A 21948-nucleotide genomic window follows, 5' to 3' on the forward strand; every position below is an offset into this window, starting at 1 on the left:
AGATCACTGAAATGAACCCAGCAGTGACCCATTGCACTTATACAGATCCTAAGTGCGAGGAGGACATTATTCTCATGGGGAAGGAGAAGGAGTGAGCAGGTACCATCCTCATGAGGGAATAGAGTGACTATCAGCAAGTTTGCTGGTGACACCAAACCGGGAGGAGTGGCTGACACTGGAAGCTGTGCTGCCATCAGAGACCTGGACAGGCGGGAGAGCTGGGTGGGGAAAAAGTTAATTAAATAGAACAAGGGAAAATGTAGAGTCTTGAATCTGGGCAGGAACAACCCCAGGTTCCAGTGTAAGTTCGGTAATGACCTATTACAGAGCAGTGTAGGGGAGAGGGACCTGGGGGTCCTGGGGACAGCAGGATGAGCATGAGCTAGCACTGGGCCCTTGTGGCCAGGAAGGCCAATGGTACCTGGGGTGGATTAGAAGGGGGTGGTCAGTAGGTCAGAGAGGTTCTCCTGCCCCTCTGCTCTGCCCTGGGGAGACCACACCTGGAATATTGTGTCCAGTTGTGGCCCCTCAGTTCCAGCAGGACAGGGAACTGCTGGAGAGAGTCCAGCGCAGCCACCAAGATGCTGCAGGGAGTGGAGCATCTCCCGTGTGAGGAAAGGCTGAGGGAGCTGGGGCTCTGGAGCTGGACAAGAGGAGACTGAGGGGTGACCTTATTAATGTTTACAGATATATAAAGGGTGAGTGTCAGGAGGATGGAGCCAGGCTCTTCTCGGTGACAACCAATGGTAAGACAAGGGGCAATGCGTTAAAACTGGAACACAGGACGTTCCACTTAAACTTGAGGAGAAACTTCTTCTCAGTGGGGGTGGCAGAGCCTGGCCCAGGCTGCCCAGGGAGGTTGTGGAGTCTCCTTCTCTGCAGACATTCCAACCCGCCTGGACACCTTCCTGTGTAACCTCGTCTGGGTGTTCCTGCTCCATGGGGGGATTGCACTGGATGAGCTTTCCAGGTCCCTTCCAACCCCTGACATTCTGGGATTCTGTCATTGGTAACTGTGGAGACGGGCAGGGGGAAGATGGGAGGGCTACGAGAGGATGGCAGAAAAGCTGTTCCTTGCAGAATGATATATTTGTACAACTCTGCAATATTTAAATGTTTTTTCCCGGCTTTGCACTGGAAGGGACATGAGACTTTTAAATTTGTACTGGACTATGCCCTTGTAAGATATTCCAGAAAGAAGGTCACCATGTCTGTAACTTAATGCAGAGCAGTTTTGTGTAGGGAAGCACTATACAGAGGAAGATATAACTCCTGCCTCAAGAAACTCATGGTCTTGAAGGCTGAGAGAAAACATAAAAATGGATATTTGAGCATTCATCTTTGCAGAACAACTACCCAACTATCCTGGTCTCATCCCCAGTCAGCACTGGCAGAAGCAGCTAGGCTAGGATGGGATCATTGGACCTCAGGAGCTCATCTCATCCGATCTCCTTCCCAATGCACCCTCCACAAATCTTGAAGAGGCACAACAAAGGGACAGATCATTTCTAGGGAAACCCTCAAGTAACCATAAAGACAGACAAGATGCATATCAGATCAAGACAATTCATCACGTTCATGATGTGCTTGCTTGTCAAGCAAGAATGCAAACTAGAACCATCATGTGGTTCAAGAAAAAATACAAGCACTTGTACACAAAAGGCTGTGACTTGTTTAACGTCATTGACACAGGAGTATGTGCTGAATCTTTCTGGATTCTGCCCCTTTCCTGGACTTAAAAAAGTAAATTTCCATGACAGGCCTTAGCAGGCAAAGTTGAAGGCTATGTTTGGATCAGCCCCTTTTGAAGACATCTCACTTGATTTTTGTTTCCAGTGTCCTCCCCATGAGCATAGTGGTTATGAAATATTTCAGTTTCTGGGATTGTTGATGGAAAAAGCAAGTTTTGCTCACACGATGTCCCAGACTGCCCATCAGAGTTCATTAGCACTGGGCTGGGTGGAAGATCTTTAAATATTTTCCTAGATAAGTATTTTGATTCTCTGGTGTTTCTGTTGTGATTGTTGCCAACTGGTGCTCTCTTATGAGCTTGGCAGCTACCAACAAGTGAACTGTTTGGAAAGGCATGAAACACTCTTTGTATCTCTCATTGAGAGTATTTATTCACAGGTGTGTATATAATCACAGGTATATATATACACAAGTTATATATAAACACAAGTCTCCCCCTGCTGCTAATACCACCACTTTCCTCCCTGTTTAGGGATGTTACACACTACGATTCAAGCCGATGACCTGAGAAAATTTAATATTAGCTGAGGTAAGTCAAACTAACGATGGACAGCCTGATTCCCAGTTCTAAAATCTCAACCATGAACCTTTCCACCCCACATCTCCTTCAGCCAACAACCAGGAACGCAAGACTGACATGTATGTTGAAGTTCCTGCTCAGTCTCGGAGAAGGACCCAAGAAGATGAACATCCCTCAAAATTATTGACCTGAGTTAGAAGTATCCCTAAAAACAGATTCTTTCACTTCAGTACTTTTGAAACTACCCATAAAAAAAGGAGCCAGAGCCCAACTGCATTAATATTCTCGGGTTGCAGCCCAGCTCCTGCTGAAGTCAGTAGGAGAAGTGGATGAGCTGGTGGAACAAGTGCCGTGAACAGAGAAGGACACAGAAACCCAGTGAGTTCAGTGACAGCTGATGCAAGACATTTATTGATATAAACTCAGCATCTAACAGCATATCTTGGATTTTATGTTTTTTTTTTTTTTTCCTGTGTTTTTTTCTTTTCTTACCTCAAGCAAACTGAAGTTTCCACTTTATTAATACCCATTTACCTGCAGGAATTTTAGTAAAACATTCTTTGTATTAAAACTTTTAATACAGCTGTATGTTTTCATCTACACGAAATCCCCACACGTCTCATTAGTTATCTACAGTTTAATCACTTACAAGCATAACCTTTAGCCTCTAGGAAAATATTTTGAAAGTATATATCATGAACTTTTCATAAACCTTTCACTTTTTGAAGAGTCTTGCGTATGATTTAAAAAATTCCTTTCAATTGATTCTCTTTCACTTAAATTTCAAAAGAAATTGTAAACAGATGTTAATTGCTTTGAGCTAATGAATTAAAGTATAGTTATTTCTTCTACAACTATCTGAACTGCAACCCTTTGGTTTCTTCAGAAAAACCTGAGCATCAGCCACAACAGGAGTAAACCTCCATATTCCTTTACACATCTTTATTATATTTTGGATTAATATTGTATTTTTGAAGACTATCATAGGGCAAATTCTTTTCTCAGCAGCATCTTTGTAAAGCTGAAACAAATCTGCTTTCTTCTGTGGAATTATTCTAGATTCATACTGGAATAACTGAGATCAGAATCAGGCCCAATATAAGAGAAATATTTTTAGTTTTGAAAGTATTTCCCTGTTGTGTGCCTGTTACTTTCCAACGTACAGTGCAATATATGAAAAAAGCACTAATATGTATCCATCATATTGCTTAATTATAAAACAGTATAAACCAAGGAGATGCTATAAAAAATAGGAGAGTAACATAAAAGAGGCTTGATTTTTTTTTCACCACATGTAATCACTGGCAAAGCATCCTATATCATGAAGGTAGTGCACGTGATATTACACATTATGCCCTTTTTGGATATTGAAAGTAAAAGGCTGTGAAATCAATATGTTCATTTGAGTCAGCACATGGTAACGGTGGAGCCACAGGAGGAAAATAATAGTGTATTCTTTTCTACAAGCACCTTTTGTGAATTCAGTCCCTGTCAGCGGGAATATTGCCTGGAGGACTTAAGAACCAGCTTCACAATATTCCCCAGCTGGGAGACACTGAGACAACATCACACATACATTCCCAAGGCAGAAACTCACTTTGTCTTCTCTTTTCATGCTAGCTGGAAATTCGGCATTTCTGGTTTCCCTACACCAACTAAATGAAAACATTTTCTGTTGCAACGCTTGTACACAACTCAGCTGGGACAAGGTGTTGGGACTTTTCACCCCACATCTCTGCCAGATAGAAAGAGCCAGTGCTTGGTCCTACCAAGATCAATGACAAACTCCAGCTGACTTCAACTGGGACCAATATTTGGGCCTATGAGCTCTTTTTCTTTCCAGGGCTGAGCAACTTGTTGAAGGTCAGTGCAACATCTACTTTTTGGTGAAGCCAACAGGAATGGGCCACGCTCGGGGCATCTCAACCTTCCTCTCAATCAGAAAAAGGAAAAATAAGCTCCAGAGAAACTCAACAGAAGGCTTAACCTCTACAAGACAGCTCAACGAACACGGTTACAGTAATATGATGCAATTGCAACTGGCAGTGCTTCCAAGCAGCCCAATACACTTTGAACAGGTATATTTTTCAACCAGGCATTTATGGGAAAGATCTACTTTGCTGTGCCTCAGTGGTGAATTCCTCTTAGCATATACAGGAGACATTACCCATCAATCTGCTAACAGTGATATTTCACCACCGGCATGTACAGGAGACCAAATATTCTCCCAGTAATATTTATTGACAAAGACCACATTTGTGGTTCTTTGTATGTGTTAGCATTTGCTTATAGATGCAGAAGTCTTTTTGTGCAGCACTTTTATCTTTTGGTGCACATTAAATAAATCTATATTTTAAAATATATGGCTTATAAATCCACTACACTAGAATGCAGAATAAAGAAACCTACATCTTTAGGCAACTAGGAAGTGGATTTAGAAATATGGTCTTTTCTTACTTAAAGCAGAAGAGAACAATGAAATCCTTACTTCCACAAGTCAGTGGGACTTTCACCATTGACTTTTGTTGAATTAGGATTTCAACCAAAAGGCCTGAGCAGCCCTGTGCATCCCTCGTAAATGAAATATTTTCTATAAGTTTCATTCCATGGCAGAAGTTCAAAACAACATAACCAGACTGTGCATGTCGAAAGGTTTAAGAAGAAATTTTGATGGAGCTAGTTGGTGTCAAAGTGTACAGCAGAGTCAAAGCCATGTGAAGCTTCATGACCTCTGGGCACACACGGTGACAGGAGATCACTATAGCTGGAAACTGTCCTCCTGTCCTGGGCTGCTGAAGGGTGCTGAAAAGCTTAAAAACTTTCACCTTCTTGCCACACCATAATGTACAAATTGGCACTTGAAATATTTTTTAAGTTTGTGGACAAAACCGCACTTATTCATTTATATTTGTCATAGGCAGGAGAACCACGCTTTTCCTAAACCTACCATCACTGCTCCGCTATGGAATGATATATATTCACCTTGATCAAAGCTTTTAAAATTACAATCTGTTCTGGCAGACATGTTCCCTTTAAGACCGGAAAAGCTCGACATATCGTATTTAAATATATTTTCCTCAAAGGTATTCCCTCATACATGTTACCTTGTAATCTTTGCCACCAATTCCCCCCTCCTACAACAAATCTGATTATCGTGTTTTTTGGTTTTTTTTCTAAAATGCTGTTTTCTTTTGTGTTGAAAATTATGCTTGCATCTGCTCAGCTTTGGGAGAGGTCCTCTGTGCTGATGTGCAAGGTAACAGGCTCGCCAACAGTCCCGTAGCTGAGGGTTCTTGTGGAAACTTCAGTTTTAAAACTTGACTGTCCGTTGTCTGCTGAACGCTGGACTTCGGTGCAGAAAGATGGTTTCACCGTGAAGGAGGGACCAGGAGAAGCTGCTGATGTTGCTGCGTGGACTCCAGGCCTCACCGCCATGCAGGCATCACTCACATGGAAAGAGATGTTTGAGGGACCTACAGACTGAACACCAGTTACTCTGGACGCTGTCATGAACATGCCCCCAGGTACGTGCTCCTCAAACTGGCTGAAAAATGTTTGCCTGGGCTTGGACACCACAGGTCTCCCCAGGTTTAGTAGCACAGGCTTCCCAATCGTTGGCTCGTTAATCTCTGTCTGGAGCACGGAGATCTCGCAGGGTTTCTCTGCTTTATGTTTCTGATCGTCACACCTGTAGGTTTCGCCCTCTTCAGGAACATAATCTTCAAGATCCTCCAAAGTTAATACTTTGCCATTGTGGGTTAAGATTTTGCGTTCCCGGGTGCTAATGTCATCTATCTGTGGTTCCTCTGGTTCATCAACTATGACAACGTTATCCTGTTCTGGAAAGGCACCTTGCATTACTTCAGGTACCTCCTCTTCAACAGGCCAAGAGACGCCTAATTCATCTACCTCTTCCTTAACCTCTGGACTCGCTGGTGAGAACAGAAATTGATGCTGGTCTGCAGCAGCTGTCCCAAAACTGAAGGACAAAGGTTCACCCCCACAGGCAAGGAGTGGGGAAGCCACATCTGACCCGTAGTGAGCACTTGTTTCCTGTGGGAAACTCCTTCCTTCGGTTCCGTAATCCATAAATGAAGTATTTCCTAGTTGTTCAGACCCACATGGGGAGCTTCTGTCTTCATTGCTGACTTGAGGTCCTTCCTGCTCGCCCGTATACGCCAGGGGCTGGATATCAGGTTCCGAGAGACTGTCATTAGGTGAAGATTTTGACTGTTCCACCAATTTGTTGTTGGAGTTGTTTGTGTTTGGATCATCTTCTGGGGAACGCCTAGGCCTCGAACTAGGAAAAGTGAATGTTAACACCCCTGAGTCATCTTTTTCTTGCTTTGCTGGGGAAGAGCCTCTTTTCCTTGCAGGTTTTGGTGATTTTTTCACCTTGAATTCAATTATTTCTTCCACTTCCACCCATTTGGGCTTCTTCTCTTCCACCTTGGTCTCTACGACAACATCTCTAGCTGCTGCTCCTTGCCTGTCCTCAGGTTCTGTGACAAAAAGCATGGGAACCGCAGACTTCGGCGTCGCCTCCTGCTCGTGCCTGTGGACAGGCTGCCTGATCTTTGAGACATAAACTGGCTCTGGAGTTGGTTCCGCTCTCGGAGAGCGGGAAGGCGAGTGACCTGAAGAAGAACGTGCAGGAGAAACCCTTCCCCTTTGTCTTGGGCTCTTCACCACAGTGGTTATCGTTTCCTCTCTGATGACAGAAAGGGTTGAAATGGAGTTGGCGGGAAGACGAGACTTTTCGGGGAGCCACACTCCATCAGCACATGCCATTGTCGGTCAAGGCGCTACAGTGGGGTTAGTTTGGTGAGCACTCCAGCTTTTGGTGAAGCGTGTCATTTTGGAAGGGGTACACAGGCAACGCACACACCCACATGCCCATCTCCACCTACTTTCTGATCCAGGGAAAACCTCAGTGTTCTTTCCCCCAGGTGGACCCCAGGTGAACACACAATGAGTATGTCCAGCTGAGTCCAGTTCTGGGCTCCCCAGTTTAAGAAGGACAAGGAATTACTGGAAGGAGTCCAGTGGTAGGCTACAAAGGTGATTAGTGGTCTGGAGCATCTTTCTTACAAGGAGATACTGAGAGAGCTGGGGCTGTTCAGCTGGAGAAGAGAAGCTGAGAGGGGATCTCACCAATGTTTATAAATGTCTCAAGGGTGGGTGTCAGAGGATGGACCAGACTCTGTTCAGTGGTGCCCAACGACAGCATGAGGGGCAACGGGCACAGACTGAAACACAGGAGGTTCCATCTGAATATGAGGAGAAACTTCTTTCCTTTGAGGTGCCAGAGCCTGGACCAGGCTGCCCAGAGAGGTTGTGGAGTCTCCTTCTCTGGAGACATTCAAACCCACCTGGACACCTTCCTGTGTGATCTGCTCTGGTGACCCTGCTTTAGCAGCTGGGTTGGACTGGATGATCTCTGGAGGTCCCTTCCCACCCCAGCCAGTCTGTGATTCTGTGAAATGTTCATCTGGATTCTGCTATATTTCATGTGCTTGTGCTGACCACCTACTGTGCTGCTTTGGACCCATATACCAGTTTGACCCAAAGATTTTAAACACTCAAGGAGTTTAACCTTTTCCTGAGTATCCTGGGCTAAATCCTGGCTTTATCAAACTCAAAGGCAAAATGCCATTTATTACAGTAGGGTCAGCAGCTTCCTTTTTTAAAATAAATGTAACATATCTCTATTTTATTTATGAAAGACTTTTTGAGACAAGAGATCTGCATTTTCACATGCTGAACAGTTACACTAAAAGGGCACTAAGCATTTGGAGACCAGGAAAAATAAGTTAGAACATTTTCTGCACAAATCAGCTATGCCACAGTGTACTTATTTTTGCTCTTCATAATATCATTATTGCAGACACAGCCTGATCCTACCACCAATTGACACCGGAGCACCAAACCAGTCTGGGATGCACAATTTCTCAGCATATTTCTGCTGGCCTTACTTTAGATTTTTTGACATTCAGAGCAGCTGGGACTTCTCAGCATCCCTGTATGAATAGACAGGTTGTATCAAAACAATCTTCTGCTCCCATGCCAGGACAAACGTCACTTTAAATGAGCTACAGATGAAGCTGGATCAAACGGTTCTAAAATGCGGGGACAGGAACACCTACACCCAGACTTCAATGCTCTTCAGCTATACATTTAACATGCAGTTTTTCCTGCAGATTTTTCGGTGGCATTTGTTATATGGAAAAACTTGAAGGTAAAGACAGTGTTTGCTTTGCAAGCACAAGGAAACTGATGCTCTACAGTGGAGGCAGCTGGTTCAGTGGAACTAACAGGTAAAACTGGTTTTATTTCTGTGTTGGTATTCTGTCCCTACCTCCAAGTAATGGGTTAAAAAAGAACTAACTGAAGGGTGAAGACAGTGTCCTGAAGTGGGAAGGAATGATTATAAATCCAGATAATAGCTTTTTTATTTGTCTCTTTCTCCTCACCAGCCTCTAGTCACAGACACCTGGGGTTGGAAGTCACCAGCTCTGCTCTCCAGCCATCTCTACTCTGACTCTTGCACTGAGATACAGAGAAGAGTGGAAGGAGTTCATCCAAAATGGGAGCCTGTTTCTCCTATTGCATTTGTGTAACCATCATGGAAGACTGATCGTTTTAAATATCTTTTAGCTTTTCTCATCTATCAGTCCTATCATAGAATCACAGAATAGATTGGGTTGGAAGGGACCTCCAAAGCTCATCCAGTGCCACCCCTGCCATGAGCAGGGACATCTTCACCAGCTCAGGTTGCTCAGAGCCCCGTCCAGCCTGGCCTGGGATGTCTCCAGGGATGGTTCATCCACCACCTCTCTGGCCAACCTGGGACAGGCTCTCACCACCCTCATTGCAAAAAATTTCTTCCTCATATCTATGGAGATCCGATTTATTTCCAGCATCAATCTCTCCCTTTGAGGATGAGGTGAAGTCCAGGACTGAATCAGCTACAGTGAGACTTCTTTTCCTCCAGAGCACCCTCTCTTTTATTGCTCATTTCCACTGCTTTAGTCTTTCCCCAAAGTTCTCAGCATTTTGTTAATCCTCCATCCCATGTTGGGCTTGTCTGCTCTCTGACACTGCTATAGAGCTTTAAGGTCTATGCAGAGTCTTCATAATTACCGTAGCGCCTTTCTGAATTACAGAAAACTAATAATTAGATAAAGATAGGTGTGAATCTGTGTGTTTGCACTGGACTTTGCTCTACATTGCAAGGTTAAAATGGTCTTATTGCTCTTGGGTTTGCATATATACATACTGTTGAATCCTATGTCTAACTTATTTGTTATTTCCTGCCGGTAGTTTCAAAGCTGCTTCTGTTCCTCAGCTCGCTGTACATTAAGGAGAGCTGGAACGTGACCCTGGAGGGTTATTCGCAAACTTTACCTCACCACTATCCCACTTCCAGCTGAGATCTTCTCTAATGGGCTCACGACCCCATCCACTAGCAAAAGGAAGGGAATTTCTGATGTTCCGAGATCTTTCTCATAAATGTACCAACCACCTTTGGGGCAGCAGCCCTTAATTTAGGAATCATTTCTTGAGCTCTCCAAAGCGACAGTCTATGGAATGTAAATGTCAGAAATTTGGAAATCAGCTTAACTGATGGTCTTCTGTATTATTTTAATGGTATTTAACCAACCGGTATTAGTGATGCTGCTTGTGATCTGCGATCATGAAGGGAAAAGGAGGACTATAAACTGACTGCAAAGAAATGTAAGATAAAAACATCTCTCCCAGTGATTTAGAGGCACAGAGATGTAGTTAGATGAGATTTACTAAGTTTTAGATATGGCCCGAGTGATTGCTCCCTGCTCATGACTTTCTCAGGATGTTTCTGAACATGATATCGAAATACGTTTCTCTGTTTAGCTACCCCACTGGTATCTGAACACTGGTCCTTGAGACAGTATAGGCAGGAACACCTTCATTTTCTGTTTTTTGCGGGTCTAAAAGAGTCTAATGACTGGAGATGTTAACTGAGCTGCTGTGCTGAAGAGAGAGGGGCGAAGGCAGAACCCAGAACCCCTTCCTGGATCATAACTAATGGTTATCATACAAAACAATAAGAGAGATAAAAGGTAAGCTATGCTTGACCGTGGTTTCGCTGTCATGTCACCCATGCTCCTCACCATCTAACAAAAGTAAAAAAATGTCAACTTAATAATCATGTTCAAGTCAAGGATGGATTTTAGTAATATTAAAACTCTTGAGGGATTGCATTTCCCCCAAACATCCATTGTGTAGTCACCTACTGCCATTAGGGCATGATTTGAATAGCTTGGAGGTGCTCTGAAGGCCTACCACAGATGGACCATGTCTCATTTCCAGCTCTTGAAACAACTTATTATGTGTTCATGATACTTAAAGTAAGAAGATACTTCAAGGTGTTAATGGCTTATGAGCTTCTGGTCTACGTATGACTCAGAAAGTACTGATTTTTTGCTGCAATTAACCTTTATATGTTGTAGACACCCAACATAAACCAGGTTCAAAGTATCCAAAAAGCCCAAGTCATTATCAGGACAAAATTTCATATTAGAAATGCAGAGAAAGAAGGAGCTAAAAATATGTGTCTTCCTTCTGCTTCATCATAAAAGGGTTTCCTGAAAAATTTAAAGTAGAAAGCCAGAAGGCATCACTGTAAGCTGTGAGATATTTGTTGTATTTGTACATTTTTCCAAGTAGCCGGTTCTCAGAGCTGATTTATTTTCAACATTGAGAGTCAGACTCTACCTCCTTGATCCCTCCGACAGTATTCAGTGCAATTTTTTTGCATGTAATATCATAAAAACCTGACCCAGACTGTGTCTAATATCAATGCTGCTATTTTTCAAAAGGGACAGTAAGATTATCTATTTTTTCAGGTGGTCATTTTGCATAGCACAGAATACATGAGATCTGGTGGGATGGGAATGAACACTCTTGCATGGCCAATAGACGCAAGCTTGTTATTGGATCATGCATAGGCAGCAAGGCAAAACACAAATGTTACCAAAAAAAATATATCAGCACTTACATGATGATGGTTTTCTTGGGCACTTTAGTCTCTTGTTCAGTGACTACAAAGAAAACAGTATGAACAGCATGGGGTTAAAGAAAGGCAAAAGCTGAAATGATTAAATTAACTTTGCTCAGTTAATCAAAATAAACTGAAGTGAAAAAACAACCAACTGTACCATCCCATCCATGCTTTCTGTGGTTATTTCCAGCATCATCTTTAATGTTTCTGACCAAGAATGAGCATTCAAAGTGCTCTCTGAGCAGGGAATTATTTAGATTTTGTGGAGAACAATAATGCAGAAACTGTTTTTTTTTCTACTGTGAGATCCTAACATTTTTGTTTGGCAGGTCAAAGATAGAAAACAAGGTTCCTTCTTTTTGTTTTCTTGCTTTTTAATGTAATAAGGTAGTGATGGTGCGAGAAACCTGAAAATGCCTTGATCTGGAATAACCCGGAGAGCTGAAATTCTTTAAACTGTGATTTCACTTACTAGAAAAAGACTTTCCCCAAACACTGACCAGTTTCCAAGCTTTTGTGGCCTAGATTAAAGATCCAAGATGATAACAATGGAAACTAAAATCATTATCATCAGTACAGAAAAATCAGCACCAAAAAAAAACCCCAGGAAAGCCCTGTAATACACCTATCTACTCCATCTCTTTTTTGCTATAATTTGCAATCTTTCCTGATGCTTGTCCCATAACAAACTAGAAGATGTTGATACATATTAAGATAAAAATAAAAGTAATGATTTTACAAATATTTCTTAAAACTGACTTTTTTTTTTTTAAATAAGAAAGATACAGGTTCCAATCCTAACTGCTGGAATAAAACTAAGACTATTCTGAACACACTCTGGACCCATCTGAGATCTAGAAAAAACAAGAGCAAGCCCCAATTTTTATTTAATAAACTAGTAAAGTTTCTAAAAAACCCTTAGTTTTAATCTCAAAGTAATTTTTCCAGCAATTGGTTTGCAATCTCCCAGCCAGCCTATAATAAATAAGCTCTGGTAATTTTCAGATGGTACAATTGAAAGTGAACTGCAACTTAAAAATAGATCTATAAATTCACAACCAGTTCTTGCCCGGGGAACTTGTAGTGTCTGTATGATTTATTAAACAACTTATTATTAGTGCTGATGTTTTCAATAGTGTCCCCAAACTGCACTGACTGCAAATTAGAAATCACAATATTACATGGAATAGTTTAATGTAATTTTCCTTCCGCTTAACTTCCAAGGGCTCTCTTATGGCACTAGAATAAAAGGGCAAATCTCATCATAATTAAGGAGAAGTTTGTGTTAATATCTGACCTAGAGATCTATGTCTTCTTTGCAGAGCTTTGTCTCATTTATGCATGTAAAAATCTGGCATAATTTCCAATAGAGTCAAAGGACTTACTGCAGAATTAGGTGGGTTTAAACAAAATTTGTTCAGAAATTAGAGTTTATTTCTTACTGGGAAAGTAAAGGACAAAATTATTTTCAAATGTTTATCTTGGAACACAATTGCAATATAACCATTTATCTATCCTGAGTTAATATTTTTGGAATATTTTAAAACCTCTTTTAAACAGTGGAATGATGAGTGTGTGATGATGGAAGATGAACCAAGTGCTCAAACAATTTACTGCACCCAGTTTAGAAATTTCCACTGAATTTTTAAATGCTTAAATCAATACTACATAATGTTTACACTACAGAAATTTTAGAAAATGTCATTAAATAATATATGAATCCATAAGCAGCAAGAGTATCAGTTCTGATGGAAATACAAATTAGTTAGATTATACACCTAAACATAGGTGTTTTATACAACTATTTTACATGTATTTAGATGATAATTAAATATGTATTTAATGAAACCCCCCAAAGTTTGTAAGAGAAAGTCTCTTGTAATGTCTGTTCTTTTAATTTCTGTTCTTGCAGTCCTCCCAAATGACATTGACTGCAATATTTCTATATGCAGCAGATGTCAAAGGGATGTGCTATTCAAAAGTTCAGCAGGCCTGGGATGAGAAAGCTGTAAATGGGCCCTGATGACTTGCAGTTCAGTGCACGACAGATGAATTTTATATGTGCTAACCAAGGTGTGAAGGAGGATTTAAGCAATCCTATACGAAGGACAGAACCACATGAAAGTAGGATGAGAGAATCTGGGTTTCTTTCTTTTTTTCTTTCCCCGAGAGGAAAATATTCTGCGTTTGTTTTAGCACCGGATTTATCATTTCAACTTGTTCAATAGCATTTTAGGAAAACAGCTTTGCAAAGCAGGAGGCCCTGATAAGCAGGTTAAAAGCTGAAAGCATTAGGATCAGCCAGTGCTTCTATAGGACTCAACTTCTCCTTGGTTAATACATTAAACCATTGACTTACAAGTGATGAAACATTCAAGATAAGTCAATTTTCATTGCTCTGAAAGGATGTAAGGTGGTTTATGGCCTTTATTACAAAGGTAAATCTATTTTTCCACTCACAGAAGCATAAACCTATTATTTGTGTGCATTACAAGACGGTGGCATAAACCACAAAAGCATTGCTCTGCTTCTCCCCTCTTAGAAAATTTGTCTGCAAGAGGGGATGCAAAAATCTGACATGAATTTTTGAAGCTAATCTTAATATGAGCAATTCTTGGACATAAAAAAAAAATCCTAAATTGTGTCAATGAAATGCAAATGGTTTACACTCCACTCCTGGAGTGACTGAGATGGTTGCAAAGGCAGATGATTGTGTGATTGTGCTCTCTTGAATTTGCACTGAAAAACACGTGGCCAGCCCAAAACTGAGACTAACCGATGGTGACACGGAATAAAAATAACAGGATGGTTAATTCCAATTGTCACCCTGACCAGGGAACTTCAAAAAGGTTGGGGAGCAAACTCCTGTGCTCTGTTTCTTCAGTATTTTACTGAAGAAGGGTAGCAGTACGAGATCTAAGCTTCTCTGTGCTTTGAAGCAATCTTTCATTGGAGAGCTTCAGAATATTTAGCTTTTCCCTGCAAGGTGGGTATTACCAACCAAGGCAACTAAATAACTTGCCCAAAGCTCTGCCTGAGATCTAAGACACAACTAGAAAGAGGTTCCTGTTGCCTGGCTGGACCAGTGCTGGGTGGTTTTTGCTTTTCTCCCCTAGGGTAGCTGATTCCTTCCCCTATTATTGACTGTCTCATTCAATATCCCGGACCTTTCTGTTTGATCCTTTCAAAAATGTGGGACTTTGTTTCTCTTAAAAAATGAACAAGTTAGGTAGCCTGGGATGAGTGAATCGCAACAGTAACGTGTTAAAAAGGGATTTCGGAGCACATCAGCCCAGATGTGCGGTGCGTAGGTTAAGCAGCAAGGTGCAAAGCAGACAGTCAACTTGAAGTCAAAGAGAAGGACCTTGTTTCGGTTACATTTTTTTTTTTTTTTTTTGTCTAAAATTCTTCTAATATCCACAGAAAAAGAGGATTTTTAAAGCAACTCTCCATTGACTTCAGTGCAGCATCCAGGTGCAGCTGCAGGCAGAACTCAGTGTTTCAGGCTTGCAGCCCAAGCTGTGGCTGCTCACAAGGGAACCCCTTAGGCCAGTGGTTTCCATCCTTTTTGGATTTGATCCTTCCAATGGATCAGCAGATCCTCGTAGTGTCAATTTAAACCTGATCACAAGAACTTTGGTTTTGTTGGACTCCGGATCATCACTGACTGCAGGTCAGGGCTCGTAAACCACTGTACTAATGGTATCCCAAATTGTGATGGTAGGTTTTGTTCAGTATTATAAACAGTACAGAAAGGCAGGAGGATGAACAACTAAAATAATTGCAACTAAAGACCCTTGGGTGCCTCAGGAGACTTTGACAATAGTCGTTTCGCAGAACCAACGATAAATCAGGTAAAACTTAGACCCACCATGTGGGTAAGCTCGGAAACAACACAGTATCTGTTTTCTGTTGTAATAGCACGACACAGCAGTAATGTTGTCCTCTTGGTGAAGTTACAAAGAATCCTATTTTCACAAATAGAAAGGATTGTAAGGATGGAAAGAGAAAGCCTTCATGAGATCCATCCATCCACTAGTTCGTTGCCAGTTGAACCTGATTTTTCCATATGTAGATCAAGGCTGGTTATTGATTCTCAAGAAAGCAATGAATTCCCTCCTCGGCCAATGCATTATGCCAAATGATGCTCAGAACAATCCTCTTGCTCCATGGATGAGCCTGCTCTTTGCTCCATTGGCCTGAAGAATTCCTCTCTCTGTGTCTCCCTGGAGGTGACTCAGGGATCTAGTTCCTTCCCTAATATCAAGTTCAAGCAATAGCACATTGTGGACCAAAAACTATTTTGTAACATTTCTGAAGCTTCCAGGCAAACTGCAATTATATTTCTTCAATCAAGGTCATTAAATTTTTTTTATTTATGACTGTGGAAATAACAGTACATGAGTAATTTGAGGCTGAACATATACATTTGCAACCTCAAGAGCTGAACAATGCTCCTAACTCTGTTTCAGAACCCTTGTTTATTTTTGTAACATCTTCCGCCTTGGGACAAAGGAGCTTCATCAAGAAATGCCACCCTAACAGTGATTTATTTACGTTCCTCTACATCCTGCATACAATTTATTTTTGTTTTTTAAGGCATAGCAAGGACAAAGAATTCAAGAACTTCAAGGTTTATCCTGCTGAAACGATTATAGTGTTGCTGTACTATCATCATCCTCCCTGTAAGGCATTTGAATGATTTGATGGTACTTTAGGAAAGGACTAAATGGAAAGCAAGAATAAAACTAAGACAAGAGAGTACATGGATCAGGATACTAATCTTAATAGCCTGTTTTGTATGAATCCTCTTAATGTAATAATACAATGTTAGTGTTTACAGTGGGCTGGCCCAAAGGTCCATCCAGACAAGGACCTTGTCTCAGACAGAGCCTATGGAAAATTATGAAAAATAAAATGATTGGAGTACCATTTTCCCTGATTACTTTTCCAGACTCCAGTCATTTGCTGCACAACAGCTTCTTGAGGCAGAAAGTCTTCAAATTTGATGGCTCTTAGTGAAAGTTGATAATAAACTGTCAAAAACACACTTGAACCCCTGTTATTATCACGAAACAGTGTGAAAACACTGAAAAAGAAGAAAGAAGATCCTACAGCTGTTGGCAAACCTCTGGATTTCGTTGGCCATGTCTCCACTAACCACATCTGGGACAGCTCTCTGACCCCAAGGTTCTCTGGCATGGAGTGGCCTGTGCCTCTCCTCGTCCTTTCTCTTACCCTCCAGAATGCTAATCTCTCTATTTTCAGTTATAGATGTTTCCTTGGCTCTATTCTCTCCCGAAACGCTTCTGGGAACTGTTTGAGAGAGATGGGACTGGCTGGCCCATGCTCAACCAGCCAAGGACCTTTCTAAGATGTACAAAGAACCAATTTCCTGTGCTGGGAAACGTTCCTTACGCAGATGTACTCACTGATTTAAACACGGTTGGGATGGGTTTGTAGCCCGCATGTCTAACTCACGGCTTGTGGAAAACGTGTTGATGAGAAGCTGATTTTAGAAAGCCACATCCTACAGGTGTTAAGAAAGAGATGTGTTGCTGGATGGGTGTTAAATTGGTTCCTATCATCCTACCAATTCAAGTGAAACATATCAAAAGAAAAATGGAGTAGACTCTATAGACTCTATGACTATGTGGTGTGCAAGACCTGAACAGTCCTAGACAATGGATGAACTAATATTGCTCAGGCTATACCGCTGCCAGTTCTGCTTTCTCAGTCATTCCAGATGGTTCAGTGGTATTTCAGAAACAATCACAATATCCCTGCAGCTTTATTTACTGGTCCTTGTTTTTTTCTCAACATTATGCAACTCACGTTCTGCCAGGCTGACACGCATTTTCAAATATTCAAACAGGAACGGAAACACCTTTCTTGCTTGCTAGTGGTGGTGTGACATACCCTTCATTTGCTCCTCCTTTTTCATATAATGCATTTACGAGCATTATATGACACAGCTGATTTGCCAGGTTTGGAAATCAACAGATGGTGATGGGTATAGAGCTGAGCTGCAGTATACCCATGCACATCTCGATAGACATACAGATACGTGTACACCAACAATCAACATGGATAAGATGGCAAATATTTTCGATCCTCAATGAGGTGGTTTTAGAGTAATTCGTTTACATACTTACAGAGCTGGTCAAGGATCGTACCTTCTATGGTGATGGCTTGGTCTCCTCTCCTGTCCTGGGTCAAGGCTGCAGCACTGTGGTGGTAAAGTTCTGCTCCACTTTTTGCAGACCCTAATCTGTTCACCAGCTAAAGAGAACCATGCAGTACTGAATGAAATGCAGGATGTTGTTGTTGTTTTTCTTTCGTAATAAAACCTCCCTATCCTACATTACAAATTCATTACAACTACATGGCAACAGAAATGGATGAAGATGTGACCAAGGGAATACTGGACTTTGTGATCTTAGCTAATAACAAATGCAAGGTAATCTGATTTTGCTGAAGTTCTAGTAGAAGTCTTTAAATTATGCCCAACTTCCTAATAATTTCTGTGGAATAACTGTGAACTTGCTGTGAGCTGAGCTGTTCATCATGAGTCATCTAACCCATGATAATTTCCTAAACCAAGGTCAACTGTTTTACTTTCTGAGCCCTGAGAGCTTATTACTGTTTGTAACAATGGATGCAAAGACTATGACTAATTTTTAGAAAATATTTTACAGCACATTTATTTTTATCTATTAGATACTTCCACGTATGCTTGCTAAATAAACAGGAATTTCAGTGGTTTATAATTCTATTTAGACTTTATTTCTTTCTTTTGGCTTTGGATGCTTTCTTTGTAGTGGCACGGAATCTGTCCTAATTTTAAGACAGTCCAGAAACAAAACATCATGTTAGAATGGTCCTAAACTTTGTAAGAGGTACCTCTAGAGATCTGGATCTGATTTTAAGCTCCAGAACGAGCTCACTCAGTTATTATTTAAGAGACCCAGCTCCCTCATCAGAATATTGTAAAGCTGTTGGATTTTCACAATCCAGATATAGTTCAGGAGAACCTGAATTTGTGTAAACTTTTTTTTCATATAGCGAAGAGCAGAAATTATTCAGCCTCTATTCTCGTGCAATGGATCTCTCCCAGAAAAATGAATAAATGAATTCTCCTATGTTGGACAGCAGAGCTTTAAATCTCTCTGAACTTACCTCACATTCATAGTGTCCCATATCTTCATTGGAAGGGTTCTTGACCACCAGGACTACCATGCCACTTCGTGGTTCGCTGAAAGCCTGGTATTTATTTGTGTCCTTCAACAGCACACCATCTTTGTACCATCTGCATGTGGAAAATACGGAGTATAAGTCAGGAAAAAACACTAGCTGTCAAGAAGCCCCCAGCTCACTGATCCATTTGTCAGACCAGTGGGCAAACAGCTCAAGAGTTAATCATTAGATAAACGTTTGGATCCTGGAAGACAGGTCTACAGGTGGGTAGATCACACGTGGATACTAAACTGCATAGGTTTATGAGATTATTCTCAAGAAATCTCGTCAGTCAATGTGGGGAAATGGGCTTCAAATCATGAATCACAGATTTGAATCACAGAACCGCAGAATCAGCTGGGTTGGAAAAGACCTCAGAGATCATCAAGTCCAACCCTTGGTCCAACTCCAGTCCATTGACTAGATCATGGCACTAAGTGCCATGTCCAATCTCAGTTTAAAAACCTCCAGGACGGTGAGTCCAGCACCTCCCTGGGCAGCCATTCCAATGCCTGACCACTCTCTCTGCAAAGAATTGCTTCCTAATCTCCAGCCTAAATTTCCCCTGGCAGAGTTGAAGCCCATGGCCCCTTGTCCTATTGCTGACTGCCTGGGAGAAGAGCCCAATCCCACCTGGCTAGAACTGCCCTTCAGGTAGTTCTAGAGAGTGCTGAGCTCACCTCTAAGCCTCCTCTTCTCCAGACTAAACAAGTCCAGCTCCCTCAGCCTCTCCCCATAGGGCTTGTGTTCATGAGAAGATATGCTGAGCTTTTTGTCTGAATACCCCAGGTTAGTTGCTGATAAAACAAATTCAAGTGTAGGGCAGGGAAGATAAATGAATGATAAAATATTGTCAGGCCATTAGATCTGATACAATCGTATGTCAGGGATTATCTGTAGGTATTTTTTTTACAGATGCTAGGTAGAATAAATTGCTGAGAATCTCAGGAATGCTGGAATTGGGAAAAACCCACATTGGGATGGGGTTAAGGTGGCAAACACAGAAAAGAAAGCATCATAACCTGGAAAGAAAGGGCAGGAGACTCTTCTGATCATGCAAAATGGGAAAACAGGATTTGTTCCAGTGTGACTTGAAGAACTGACCTGATTTGCGGCCTGGGTGCTCCTTCGATAGTACAGGTAAACTGCGCATCTTCACCCTCCACAAAATAAGCATTTCTAACCTTGTTCACAAACTGTGGTGGCACTGCAAAGCAAAGATTAATGTTGTTAGTAGCTGAAAGTGTGACCAGATACAAAGGATGTGTCCCTGACCAGATAATTCTCTTGATGTCTACACACAAGACACTAAAAACCAAATTTTTCCACCTAAGAACAATTGACTACACCTGTAAATCAAGTAATTCTTTTTTAAGTATTATTCTGTAGATGTTATACAGGTGTTACACAGCAGACCCCCCTGAAATAATGCATCTGTGCAGGACTTTACCTTGAACGAGGATCTTTCCTAAGGTACTGGCGTTTCCAGCAGGACTGGAAGCAAAGCACATGTACTGTCCTGAGTCAACACCTGTCAGGTTGTCCAAGATCAATGTGCAGGAACCATCGGGATCTTCTATTATAATATGATGGGGATCCACCTCCACAGGCTTTCCATCTTAAAGACAAAGAAAAAAATAAAAAAAGAAAAAAATCTTAGTATTAAAGATGTTTTCTCCTTAGGAATTTCATCCGTTTTTGGCTTGAGAGGACTGAGAGTTGTATTTGCTTTACTGCAGCTGATGATGTTAGTTGAGGAATGAGCTCTTCATCTTCCTCCAGCTCTCTACAAAACATCTGCTGGACAAAGCATGGTTGAGGTACCTCATACATCACCAACCTTAACTTAAAAGTGAAATTCTTCCAGAGTATGTGCTGTGTAGTTATAGCTCTGGTTTGCTAGACAAAGCAGCACCTCCAAAGTGACTATAAACCTGCAGAACACATCTTTACCAGGTGTGAACTTATAGCAAAGCTGTTTCCCCTGCAATACAGGGGAGAAGAGTATGTCTGCACAGCTCCCTATGCTGTGACATGGAAACATCTAAGCTAGTTCAAGAGAGTTGTTCATTTACTATAAGTTGTTTAACTGCCACAAGATGTGGATTCATATAGGCTAATAGGTCAGCTTGAAAAAGCAGGATATGTTAGGGGGCAGGCTTTTTAGCAGGCCTTGTTGCAATAGGACAAGGGGTGATGGTTTTAAACTAAAAGAGAGGAGATTCAGGCTGGACATGAGGAAGAAATTTTGTACAATGAGGGTGGTGAGAGCCTGGCCCAGGTTGGCCAGAGAAGTGGTGGATGAACCATCCCTGGAGACATCCCAGGCCAGGCTGGACGGGGCTCTGAGCAACCTGAGCTGGTGAAGATGTCCCTGCTCATGGCAGGGGTGGCGCGGGATGGGCTGTGAAGGTCCCTTCCAACCCAAACCATTCTATGATTCCATCTATGATTAGCTCACAGGAAGATCCTTGTTACTTGCACTTGGGTTGCTCAGTAGCCAACTTGAAGACTAGACTTGGGCATCTCTAGGTTATCAGCTTCTTACCCACCAACTGATAAGCGATATAGACAGAGAACAAACCCAGAGGATGCATTTCAGGACTTGCTGCTCGTACCTTTGTACCAGCTGACAGATGGCTTGGGAGCTCCCGTAACTTTGCAAGCCAGCTTGACTGTCTCTCCCAGCTCAGCTGTACAGTCCGCCAATTCTTCCTCAAAGTCTGGAGGTACTGAAACATCAGAATTAAGCATGTTAGTCTGGAGGAGGGGGACTCTGTCCAGAGGATGGCTGATGCAAAGTAAGATAAGAATAGATGTGATTTTTGCAAATCAAAGGCAACTCACATCTGTTGAAATGGACAGGGACAGACAGATCTTCTCAGCTCATCAACCTGTCTTCTCCACACTTGGGTTATGGACATCGAAGAGTAATTAGAAAGTTACTCACCTGCTGTTTTATTGCCTAAAAACCCATCCAGGTCCTGTGGGACCTCTGTCATCTAAACTCAATCACTTCAGCAATATATAGTCTTGCCTTCCTTGATTGTAAATGGAGACAGTCAAACACCGTTGTCCCATCCTGATATTGGTGCCTTCCCCAGATCAGGTGAAGGACCTAACACAGCTATAATCATTCCGTCAGGTCAGCTGAGTTGTCTATGATGTGATTAAAGGAAAACCTCTAACCCTGGTTCAATTTAAGATGTGGCAGGTGGCCCTAGATGGTTTTTCTCATTCTTTTGTTAACCTTCTGCTGTCATCACTTAAAAGAATGAATCCTGTCTGCAATTGCTAACCTAAAGATATATAAATCCTTTCTGCTTTAGGTCAGTCTGCTCATATAACAAAGATAAGAGTGACTTGCAAAACACCTGATCATGAACTGTAGACACTA

At 41.7% G+C, this 21948-nt stretch overlaps 1 protein-coding gene across 30 annotated transcripts in view; it reads right to left on the minus strand.

Moving 5' to 3' along the window:
• Nucleotides 1-21948, minus strand: part of OBSCN (obscurin, cytoskeletal calmodulin and titin-interacting RhoGEF) — a 199761-nt gene that overhangs the window by 30641 nt on the left and 147172 nt on the right. For 29 of the 30 annotated variants that reach the window (XR_014183387.1, XM_082046088.1, XM_082046067.1 and 26 more), the window contains 5 exons: nucleotides 21170-21283; nucleotides 20002-20169; nucleotides 19656-19758; nucleotides 18495-18624; nucleotides 17492-17597 (listed from right to left, as the gene is read on the minus strand). Coding sequence is in view for 29 of the 30 variants with exons in the window: in XM_082046088.1 (XP_081902214.1) it covers nucleotides 17492-17597; nucleotides 18495-18624; nucleotides 19656-19758; nucleotides 20002-20169; nucleotides 21170-21283 (621 nt within the window). In the remaining variant the exon portion in view is untranslated. Of the gene's footprint in view, nucleotides 1-1968; nucleotides 6984-11312; nucleotides 11356-17491; nucleotides 17598-18494; nucleotides 18625-19655; nucleotides 19759-20001; nucleotides 20170-21169; nucleotides 21284-21948 lie in introns of those variants that run through there. The other variant, XM_082046089.1, reaches the window with a different exon arrangement.

Source organism: Streptopelia decaocto, assembly GCF_964273445.1.
Source record: "Streptopelia decaocto genome assembly, chromosome: 2".
NCBI lineage: Eukaryota > Metazoa > Chordata > Aves > Columbiformes > Columbidae > Streptopelia > Streptopelia decaocto.